The 12,133-nt window shown below is 38.3% G+C and overlaps 1 protein-coding gene across 2 annotated transcripts in view; it reads right to left on the bottom strand.

Annotated features, from left to right (window-relative positions):
* SKB1 (SHK1 binding protein 1) overlaps positions 1 to 12,133 on the bottom strand; it is a 238,743-nt gene that overhangs the window by 23,284 nt on the left and 203,326 nt on the right. For both annotated transcript variants that reach the window (XM_089438948.1, XM_089438949.1), the window contains 5 exons: positions 7,555 to 7,647; positions 7,319 to 7,422; positions 7,132 to 7,180; positions 6,943 to 7,029; positions 6,669 to 6,774 (listed from right to left, as the gene is read on the bottom strand). In XM_089438948.1, the coding sequence (XP_089295074.1) occupies positions 6,669 to 6,774; positions 6,943 to 7,029; positions 7,132 to 7,180; positions 7,319 to 7,422; positions 7,555 to 7,647 (439 nt within the window). The remainder of the gene's footprint in view (positions 1 to 6,668; positions 6,775 to 6,942; positions 7,030 to 7,131; positions 7,181 to 7,318; positions 7,423 to 7,554; positions 7,648 to 12,133) is intronic.

The following is a 12,133-nucleotide window of genomic DNA, read 5'->3' on the forward strand; positions in this document are numbered from 1 at the left end:
TCATCTCCAACTGCAGTTGTAGAAGTGGTACCACTAGCAGGCTGTGCAACTACAACAGATGCAAGCTGAGATAGAGTAGATATGCGGCCGCGCTTCTATCGTGGCTGAGCAGAGGAAGCACCTACAACTGGAGTCCTTGCTGGCTGTGAGACTGAGGCTGGTGGATTGGGATCTGCATTCAACTGAACAGCATGTTCAAGTTCAACTGATGTCTCAATATCTAAATCTAAATCAAGATCCTCAACAGGATCAAACTCTGCTGGACGACTCTCCACTACCCAATCTGATGTTGGATCAATGTCTTCCAACACAATGGGATCTGAATCAGGTCTTTTGTTCAGCGAATGGTTTCGTCTGAGCCGGAGGTTGTATTGGACATAAACTAGACCATTTAATCGTTTTTGATCCAAACGGTTTCTCTTCTTTGTGTTACTTGGGAGCAGGAGTGAAAACGGGAGCGGGAGCGACATTTTCAGAAGCTCCTGGTTTGGGAGCGAATCCCAGAGGAGTTCGACAACCAATTTCACTAACATCAAGGTACATACAGGGATTGGTGCTCTTGATTAAATACGAGTTCCATACCCTAATACATGACAAAATTCAACGGAAACATTGCAATCCTCCAATCCTGAAATCCTGAAAAACTGATAAGTCTGCTGGATTTTGAATGAAATCTAAAATTCTACTTTCTCCATATGAAATCCAATGAGACTGAAACCACTCTCAAACATCCTGAGTCATTTCATGGTAATGTTAAAAATTTAAGTAAAAGGATGAAAATGAAGATTAAGGAGAATGTTACTTTTACTTTAAGAATTTAACATTACCATGAAACTTGAATAGCATATCAATAGTAGAGAGCATTTGAGTGTGTTAAATAGGGTTTGGGAGGGGGAAATGGACCCCAAATAACATTTAACTAATTCATAAAACACATTGGAGTTCAAACCAATCAGCAAACACTTCAAAATGTCATTAAAAAAATGTCAAATCGCTGTTTTGATGGGGTTAAGGCCACTGGTTATGACTCGGCCGAGTCAATACAGAAACAGCCGAGTTGGCTGAGTCAGCCATGACTCGGCCGAGTCATGGTTGACTCGGCCTACTGAACCATTTCCTCCACCGAGTCACATTTTTGGGCAATGAAACGGATCAACTCGGTCGTTTCCGTTTCGAATCGGCCGAATTTTAAAACTATGATTGCAGATGGTCTCCACTTTAGGTTTGGTATCCCTATATTGGGTCCTAATCCTTCAGAGGGCTACATTGGCACTTGTAGGGTGTGCGTTGAGAGCCATGGGCCTCCACAGCAGCAGACAACACTCCATGGATCCCCACAGCCATTTAAAGATTGCTCGTGGATCACTTATTGGATGAGGAAGATGCACCTAATCCATCATGCCCAGCTGGTCCTAGACTTGCACCATATGTTTAGTAGCTGATCCAAGACTTGCACAATGATGTAGCATCACCTACACTATCACCCTAACCTTGGCAGACGATCTACAGGCATCTTCAATTTTCTTGAAGACCCATGAAGTCACTTGTGTGCCCCCACAGCCATTGGGAGCACCATAGGTTTATTATGTGGAGAATAAGGCGCCAACCCCTTGTCCATTACTTTTGGAAGTCCAGCTCACCATTTTGGCACTTATGGACTTCATTAGGCCTCTTAGAGAGCCCAACGACATGCATTATTGATTATTCGACCTATTGGAAGGCTTATTATTTTATTTATGAGCTAGTTTGGTGGGCTTGTCACCAATAGATAGTTATTTGCTCATTATTTTAGTTGATGGGCTAATGTAGGCTCAAATTTGGTAATTCGAACTTCTAATGAGTGTATAAATTGGAGAAACATGAATTCATTTGGATCATTGCTTTGGATTGCCTCTCTCTCTTTTTTAGAGAATTTCACATTTTTTCTGCATGATGAATTGGAGCTTTATGGATGAATTTTGATGTGTGGATATTGGTCTATCTTCTCTTAGAGCTTCTCTCTTATCAATTGTGAATGGTTAGATATATTTTGTTACATGTAAGTACATGCTTTTAATGTTACTCTTGTTTTACTTTTTCATTTACAGTGACCTAGGATTTTCGTTGTTGCATGCATTTATTGCTTTAAATTATGGAATTTTGTCTCTATTATAGCATCTCTCAATGTATGGGCCATGTAATATGAATGAAATCTCCTAGGGGTAATTCTATCAAAGAATTTGACCTTGATAAGCCATTTCCTTTGCACATCGAAGTATAAAAGTTGCAAGATTGCTTCTCCTTGACCTAGAAGGCTAGCGACGCAGTCTTGAAGCCTCCTTGACTGGGAATCAAGAAATCCTGCTCACATTCGTCAGACTCCATTCTCCCAAAGACTAAGGCACTGATCTACCAAAAGGTGGTCATCAAAAATCCCATTCATTCGTCTTCTTCCAAGTCTAGCCAAGTTGGGGCACCTAGGGCATCAATTTCCCAACAAGCTAGCCCTCAAAAAAGTTTGATCTCCTAGGGTCTCTTGCGTTGATGTTTCCTCTAGGTCTCCTCCAACTTTGAAGCCATTCCTACGATGGAGTTGGGAGAAAAGCCAAGCCCTAGCTCTAGGATCAAACTTTGCCTTAGCATCCCCAAGGCAAGTGCCTCATAGGTCAAATCAACACCTTCAAATGAAAATTATTTCTTTGATCCTTTCCCCACCTTGTCTAGGGTAAGAACATCATTGGTTGTTATAGACATTCCTCCTATCCTAAACCGGGTCCACTTGGTCCCATATGGTCCCATTCCTTTGAAAAGGCAATTCTTCAAGAACCATCTAGGATACCAATTACAATAAGGATTTTAGGGATTGGGAGTTCCTTCATAAGTCATATCCCATAAACTCATCCCTTAAATCCTCCCTTCCTTTCCCTAGAAGACATTGCACTTTGCTTAGAAGGCAAGCAAGCCTTATCTTTCTAACTCTTCTGGGAAAGGGATTGTTTGGGTCACTCCACATCATTTCATTGACTTATCCTGCATCAGTGACTCCATCATATAGCGGGTCTGCTCCCATCGATGAAAATTCATAAATAGAAGGGAGCCTTAGTTGAGGTGACAGTGGGCTAAGTCTCCATTTGTTTCCCTTGGCCTAGCATTTGCCCTTTAGGGATCCCCTTTAGGTCGCCTGCTAGTTTGAGCGGTAACTAGACAAGTGAGTATTTCTTCTGGTATTTCAACGTCTAAGTCAACAGAGTTTAGAGTTTTCAAAAGAAGAAAGATCAAGGAAACAAAAGAAGAATCATTTGAAGCCAAGAATATAGAGGTCTCAACTACAGTGATGGTGTCAAGCAAACCTATTTTTACACTACAACAGATTGAAGAAACAACAACGTATGTAACTTGCTTCACCTTCTAGTAGTCAAAGCATTTTTGCTAAATTCAAAGAAATGATGAAAAAGAATAAGCTTCTAAAGTTTGCTACATAAACTCAATTTTGGAAACAGACATCCTCTACCCAGAACAGATTGTTACTTGCACTGGATCCTAATAGTAGAGAATTTCAATTGGCATTTCTTCAACGAAAGGTTCAAGTCCCAAATACTGCAGAGGACTACAAAACTTCTATATTTTCTTTTGATACTAAACAAATTCATCCTATAGACTAGATAGATCTACATAAGCAAGCGGGTGAAATGATCTACTCTTCTCTAACAAGTTCTGCTATGGTTGTTTCAAAATTACAAACTTCTTTGAATAACATTCATTCTCAACTTTAGAGACTAGCCTCCAAACAGCTAGGGATTAAGGGATTCACCTAGTTAGACATATAATTAAAATCAACCAAGATTTTTGCATCTCACCTAGATTGCAGGACTTGCATTTCATCTAGGATAGCTAAGCATCTCATAAGCAGTGATTGTTCATCGAATCATTTGGTATTTAATTGATATAAAGCAAGTAATTGACTCCATAAGGCATTGGTCTCACATAATAATATAATCTAATCTTTTAACATGCTAAAATCAACCAAGTCGCTAGGCCATTCAATCGTGTCTCTCGGAATTGCCAGTCGCCAACGAGTCTTGCATTCTCATATTCCATACGGACTACCCCCCATAGCCTGTTGTTGGGAAACAGCTAGGACAGAGAGATTGGGGATTGAGTGACAGCCTCCAACCTGAATCATTGTCACACTGTGCCTATACAATTTGAGCGACAACAAGCCTCAAGCTTCACTATAATCAACTAGCATCCTCCTTGACTGTAGATATGGAGCAAGTAATAGCTCAAAAGACTCAAATGTACAGGTTGGAGGATGAACTACAGGCTATAAGATGTCAAATGGAAGCAATTTAAATTCCATACAGTTAAGAAGGGTCAGGAATCAACACAATCAGTCAATTTGGTGTTCATGGACAACCTAGGCCTTCCAAATCTCAACAAGGACATTAGAGAAGCAAAGAACCCAAACTACGTAGCTAACGACCCCAATATTTAAACAGGTTTTATGGAGTGTAATTTTTGTTTATACTTGGGCTCCTTCTAATAGTAAGTTATTTTGGTATATAGGTAAAATATTGTCAATTGGTTGGTTCAACCTGAATTTGCAGAGACCACTGAGTCTGATAGGACAAACTTATTAAAATTGTGATGTAATGTTGTTGCATGTCTCATGGAGACCTTTAATACAAATTTCTTGGTTACGGTTAAAAAACAAAAAAAATTGCTATAAAACTGAAATGACTTCCTCTTTAGAGCCGAAGCTCTTATACCATGCTAAAATCTCCATTCCAATAACCTAGCTAAATTACTTCCTTATGATTTCCTTACTGAAAATTCATTTAGATTGAATTCTTTATCTCATAGAATAAAATACACTTGCTGGAGATTTAGAAAAAAAAGAAGTGTTAGCTATAGAAAACCAATTTCCAAAATACACAAAAATGTCTGCCCTTCAAATATCAATTTTTCATTAAAATTACTCCAAGCTTACAAGGGCTCCTGAACTGGGAAAATATCCCACTAATAAAACATGAAAACTACAGCAAAACCTAACTATTCTGGTACACCATACAGGCTGTACACCCCTGCCAAACACTGTTAAAATACCCTCCTCCTACTGCTACCACCTGCATGGACTGGTACGACACTACTACCGCAGCCTCTCTACCTCTTATACAGCCTGTACTGCCTACATCCTATTGTACAGACCACGAGCTCTCTTTACTGCTATACAACCTGTACCACTTGAAGCTATTGCTCAAAATTTCCCCAAAAATTGTACATACCACCCCTCTCTTTTGTTTGGTTGTATGGCCTTCTAAAGTTGCCTCTGCACTTGCTATGAACGACCCTTTCAATTTCTAGGTATTGGGTTAATCTTCTCTTGTTGCTAGCACTGTTTCCTCATGATTCCTTTGGACTTACACACTAAGTGAAAATCCTTTATCACTCTCTATGTCACAACTGCATTACTCTAACTCTCTGTGTATCACACTGTCTTCTCCTTTAACTTTGTTTTTCTTTATAGCATTGACTTGAATCTGCTCACCCTAATCTCCAAAGTGATTGATGGATGATATTAAATCTCATCTCACTTAAAAGTTAAGATCAATGGATGAGATTCGTCTAACACAATTGTAATTATATTTCATTTTATGGTACTTTCCTAAGTCGATAATTAAAACGACTCTTCACTTCAATAATTGACATTAATAAATTTAATTACGAAAGTAAGAAAGGTCCTTTTTGGACAACTTCCACACATCCTGCAGTAGACCTGTCAAAAGTTCTTATCCAATGCTACAAACATCAACATAACATTCAAAACAATGGAATGATTCAATTTATTTACTGAAAAACAGTCCCAGTCTTCCATCAAGTACAGGTCCAACACTGAACCAACAACCTCACTAAAGGGAAATGATTAAATACAACAAAAAGGTGGCAGAAATTAATTGGATGAACAAAATGCATTTATTCAAAATTAACGGGGTAAGAAAAGGAGGGAAAAGAAGAGTCAACAACAAGAACAAAATTATTTATCAATATCTGAAGCTTCTTTTGCCAGAAAGAGCCCTTCAGAGATCTCAACTGTTATAGATTGATTCTAATTTCCGTTCTTCCATAAAAGTTACAGGTAAGCTTGGTGTTCGTGGAAGAAGGAAACTCATGAACCTGGAAAACTAAAAAGAATTGAACAGAAGAGTCAATCAATCAAAAGATTCATGTTTGGTTGGGGAAGAAATTACAAATTAATGAAATTGTGAGTAGATAATCTACTTGGAATAGATACCACAATCCATGGATTCTTAGCCAAAGGGATATTTTTATAGTGTTGAAAGCCAGCTACATTCTATTGTAATACTCCCAGAATAGGGAAGAGCAAGTTTGCCACAATGATAATAGAAAGCATTTTGTCAAAAAAACTGAAAAAAGAATGAGCTATAATAGTCTACAAGTAATTACTGGCAACACTCCTCCATAAATGTAGCCCACAAGCTTTGTCGCAGACTACAACCCAAAGTTTCTGCTATATTCATAATATTATTGATATATATATATATATATATATATATATATATATATATATCCTGTAATCATGATGGCTGCAAAATTTCCCCTTTTAGCAATAAATCAGCATTGTTAATGCAGACAATAAGATAAGTCAAATGTCAAATACAGAGTTGTACCATGGACTAGTGCTGATCCAGTATCTGCAGGAAGCTTAAAAAGCAGCTTCTTATACCGGCGATTGTCTCTTTTGGGGGAGAAGTTAGGATGCGTAAATGTGAAAACCTAGAGATGAAAACATCAAGCAGTCAGAATATTAGTTACTTGATGACAAACTCCAAGCAGAATTTAGAGTACAGTAAGTCAAAAGACATTGCAATCAACATTCGACCATCAGAACAAATAACTCTGGTAAAAAATAAATTCCAAATAAAAGCTAAAATGACAGCTCACAGGTTGTGTTGGAGCTAGTCTCGCTATACTGTGAAGTTTTACAACATAAGCGGTTTCAAAATGTGCGATGTCTTTATGGGATTTGACCTGCAAGAATTTAGAATATAGCTGAGCAAAGAAAACAGTTAAGTGTAACAGCCAAATGAGTGTTCATGAAATCAACAGAAATGAATACCACTTGGTACTTACGTCATTGTAAAGTTTTGATGCTGTAATTGGTTCAACAAAACTTGTGTACCTAGAATGACGCATACAATGCTTTGTACATGAAAATTAAGGCATCTAAAGCAAGCAATGGGAAATGACTCCTCCAGCTTAGCTACAGACTAGATAATCCCAGCTATTAAAGATAGAAGGTTGAAGATGTAGAACATACGACGATGGAATGGAAATGCCATCTTCTTTTAAAAATCGTTGTGCCCCATCTAAGCACTCGGGAGAAAGTTCGTTGTCACCAAATGAACCAAGCAGCTCGCTTACCTGCAGCAAAATAGAATCATCATATCATGAAAGTTGACATGGAAAAATACAAGCAGCAAACCAACTGGTAAAATAACTGCTTGTTGTATATATGGAAATGCTAAAACCATGATAAAAGAAAAAATTTAATACCAGAATATCAGCTTTCTCTGGTGCAACCCACTGTCGCATGTCACTAGACACAACAGTCACAATGCCTTCCCAACCCTCCAGTTTTATCAAGCTCTGCTTATGCATATCAAATGAAATCCAAAATCAGGTAACTTCTGAAAAATATTCTAACACAAGCATTATGGATGCGATTTAACTACTTACTAGTTTAACAGTTACACAAAGGAGTTGATTTAGCAGAAATTATTCTCTCTCATGCTAGTAGTCATTCTACTAGTTGTGCACATGAATAAAATTACAAAATACACACGAATTGCTTTTGTTTACTGGAAATGAAACAGACCCATTTGTTGATTTGGGGTAGCATCAGATGTGCTCTAGGCCTCAAAATTTGCAAGGAGGGTTAGACACATGCATTCTCCAATACCCAAAAATTGTTTTGGGAAATTCCACCTAGAGACAGTTTTATTACAATAATTAATTATTTTTAAAGGGACCCTAAGTATAAACTCAGGAAATTAAAATGATTAATGGGTATTAATCTAAACTATGGGTGTAACTTCTAGAAGAAGACGAGCATCAAGCCAAAATGATCTAAGCCATTGATTAGAAGTTAATCTGGGTTGTTGGTTGTCCAACAGAAAGATATAAGAAGAGGCTTGAGAGGCACTTGGAGAATACACACCAAGAGATCAAGAGATCAAATATCTGAAGTGAGAAGTTCTCAGGAGGAAATTCTGATCGAGGAGATTTCTTGCAGTGAGGGGCAGTTAGTATCCGGAAGAAGGAAGTTTTCCTGGGCCAGAGAGTACGAGGCAAAGAGAGGGCAACCCGACGTCCAGAGAGAGGCAGACGCTGGCCCACACACAGTTGACGCAGTGGCAGCGTAGGCCTTAGAGGGAGATCGAATTCCTGCTAAGGAAATCGAGTTTCAGTAGCTGGGAGCTAGGGTGTGAGACCAGGAGGCAGAAATTCCAATTTTTCAGGCAGCAGAGGGTCCAGAAAAGGAGCAGTGTGATACCCAATAGGGGTGACGCAAGAACTGCATAGGAGTGACGCAGTCCTACGCAAAGGCTACACGGAGGGTACACAGAGGCTCCAGTTCAGCGTGATAAGATTCAGGTTCTCCCAGTGATAGGGTGAGATCATTTCACCATTCATTTTGTCAAATTTCTCTCTGTATTGGATTGCTAGTTGAGAATCCAAGAATTGTACTCAGATTTTCTCCTGCATAATAATAAAATCCTCAAATCTACTGCATCGGTTTTCCCGCATTGAGATTTTCCGGGGACATTTGTCCAAAAATAACGATGTCTATTGTGTTGTATTTTCATTCTTGCTTAGTGTCTTGTTTCCGCATATAATTTAATTAAGTGAAGGTTGCAGTAGTATTTACTTTGATATTTACCGTAGCACACAATAAATAACTTGTATGGATTAACAAGTAGGAGAAGTAACATCAATTTGTTGCAGTAGGAATTCTGGTTTCGAAATTTTCACACCATTAACATGCAAAAAACTAGACATTTCACCTACTCATAATATTTCTCAAGGATTTCATACAAATTTCATGAATTTCCTTGGCAAAAATGACTCTTACCAAAAATTCAAATTGTATCATATACACTTTACTGGAATAAGTTTTGGATAGTTCTTATTGTTTGCTATAAATCCTCTTCACTCATTCTGGTAGTGAACACTAATTAGTGACCAAAGTTGGTCATGAAAAATTATGCTTGGAAGAAGTGACATATCAAATGGAAGACCTACCTATAGTTTGATCGTAGGTAGACCAAAATACACATTAACTCAGCATCACAAATAGAGGTACTATTGGATCTCATGTTGAACATTAGCTCATAGACAGTTAATGCATTGTCTCTATGTTCGTCACAAGTTAGACAAGGCTAATGTTGTATAAGCTTCAAAGGAGTGTTGCAAACATCAGCAAAAAATCATGAAAAATCAGCAACATTGCTATTTTTTCCAGCTGCCAAAAAATTGCTAGGTAAAAATTGTGCCACGACCGTAAAAATCATCGGGTCACTAGGCCACAGGGTTTCAAAAGGAATTTCACTTTTTCTTTTTGTCATTTTGCTTTGTTGTTGTTGTAGAAGGTGAAGAGCTTTGTGGTAATTTTCAAGGAGAGATTGAGGACCAAACAGCCATTATCATCACCAACAAAAAAAAAAGTTGTGGATCAAAGATTCAAGATCATTTGTCAAATAAATCAGACCGACTTCACTTCTTCTATTCATAGGTATGTTCTTAAATACCCCCATGTTAATGATTTTTTCCATACATTTAGGCATATGCTTGCTTGCCTCTTTGCCTACCAATGTTTTCCTTCTTTGTTTTTGTCATTTGCTATGATTTTCATGCCCATGAACCAATGCAAGGGTTTTCTCCATATTTGGAGAGCAAGCTTGATTTTTGTTTTTAAATTTTTTATGCACCCTCTTATTGCCATTTTTCATTGCAAATAATGTAATTTAAGTTTGTAAAAATTTGATTTTTTAAATGAGGAGGCTGTTATTTTTTGTGTAGTGGGGGTTTAATGCCATTTTTTTGTCTTTTTGGTGCCCTAGGACTGAATTTTGAAGTTGTCCATTAAACACACTTCCACTGCAAATATGCCAAAGCCGTTAGACCCATTTTGGCAGAGTGGGGAACCTGAAGATGGGATAAATCGGCAAATCACAAGTAACTATCAAGATAAGAAAAATTTTCTTCCTTTTGATTTCCTAACATGGTATCAAAGCTAAGGTAAAGAAGGAGGAAAAAGGAAGCTAGAAGATCAAAAGTTCTTAGCACCTTAACAAAGAATTCAAGAGAAGTTTTCAAAGAAGATCATAAGGATAAGAAGGAAGGAAGTCTTGGAAGGTAATTGAAGTTTTCATCAAGTAAGCACACCTATGGCCTCATGAATGAAATCTGAGAACAAGCTTCAGGGAGCATCTAACTATAGAGCATGGAAAACAAGGATGGACCTCATCCTTGCAAAGAATAAGGTATCGGATTTTGTACTAGGAAAAGTTAAGGAACCCTTAGATGATGCTGGAAAGGAAAAATACAAGGACACTGATATTCTTGCCATGAACTTAATTGTGGATGGAGTCAAAGACAACTTGATTCCTTACATAACCACACTAGACTCTTCAATGAAGATGTATGATGCTCTCTCAAAGCTATTTACAATCAAGAATATTGGACAAGTGGCAAGTTCAAAGAATGAACTTCGAACAGTTAAGATGATAAAGGATGATATAGTATCTTCCTATTTTGTAAAAATTGCCTGTATAAAGGATGAACTACACGCTTTTGATGAGATAGTCCCTGAAAAGGAACTTGTGATTGCTTCCCTTCTAGGACTACCAAAATCCTGGAATGCCTTTGCAACTAGAATCAGTGGTTAGAAGAACTCTCCAACTTTTGAAGAAAAGTGGTCTGCCTTCGTGTACAAGAAGAAGCTTGTATTTCCTTGGTAGAAGGTAAGCAAGAAAATGAAGAAAATGCCTCAAATGCCTACTCTGCTCATGTCAAGAAGAAAGGAGGAAATAATAAGTTCAAATGGCCAAAGAAGAGGATTGATCTCTTCAAAATATAATGCTATCATTGTCACAAGATGGGACATTATAAGAATCAATGTCCCAATAATCCTAGGAACAAGAAAAGAGAAAGGGACCAAGCTAATATTGCTATTGATGATAATCGTCAAAAGTGTTGATTTGGGGTAGCATTGGATGTGCTCTAGCCATGAAAATTAGTGGAGAGGCTAAAGCACATGAGATCTCCAAGACCCAGAAATGGTTTGGGCAGATTCTACCCTGTTTAGGAGATATTAAAATAACTAATATTTTTAATGGAGTTCCTAAGTCTAAACTTAGGAAAAATAAAATTAATGGGTATTAATATAAAACTGAGATAAAAGGTTCTAAATGACATGGATCAAGCCAAATCTAATCTTAGTCGTTGATTAGAGATGTAATCACGGCCGTCAAATGACCAACAGGAAAAGTATAAGAAGAGGCTTGAGGATCAATTGGAGAACACACCAGAGTGATCAGTGACTCGATTTTCTAGAGCGGGGTTTGCTAAGAGAAATTGAATCAGTGATCAGCGATTCGATTTTCTAGAGCGGGGTTTGCTAAGAGAAATCGAATCAGTGATCAGTTGCAGCAAGGGGCAATGAGTACTACGCAGAGAGGCAGAGATAGTGTCGAGAAACCAATGCAAAAGCAAAAAGAGGCAGACACTGAGCCAGAGGGAGCCACGCAGAGGCAGAAGGGACTGCGCAGAGGCCAGAAGAGCCTGCGTCATCCACGAAGAGGCTGCAGGAGTGACGCAGAGGGTCAGAGAGGCTGCGCAGAGCCTCAGAGGGTTGACGCAGTGAGTTTCGGGTTGATGCAGAGGCCAGGAGGGCTGACGTTGAGCTTTAGATTGTGCTGGAGAGGGTTTCGTGGGGCAGACTTTCCGAATAGAGAGGTATTACTGTCGGATTATTTTCTCTGTTAGGTGAGTTGGTTTGGCACCCAGTTGTACTCAGAAAAACTGCATAATAAAACAACCCTCAGTATCACTTTGTGAGGGATATGATAGA

This window comes from Pinus tabuliformis, chromosome 9, assembly GCF_031772625.1.
Source record: "Pinus tabuliformis cultivar Carrire ecotype Pingquan chromosome 9, CPIR1, whole genome shotgun sequence".
Classification (NCBI taxonomy): Eukaryota; Viridiplantae; Streptophyta; class Pinopsida; order Pinales; family Pinaceae; genus Pinus; species Pinus tabuliformis.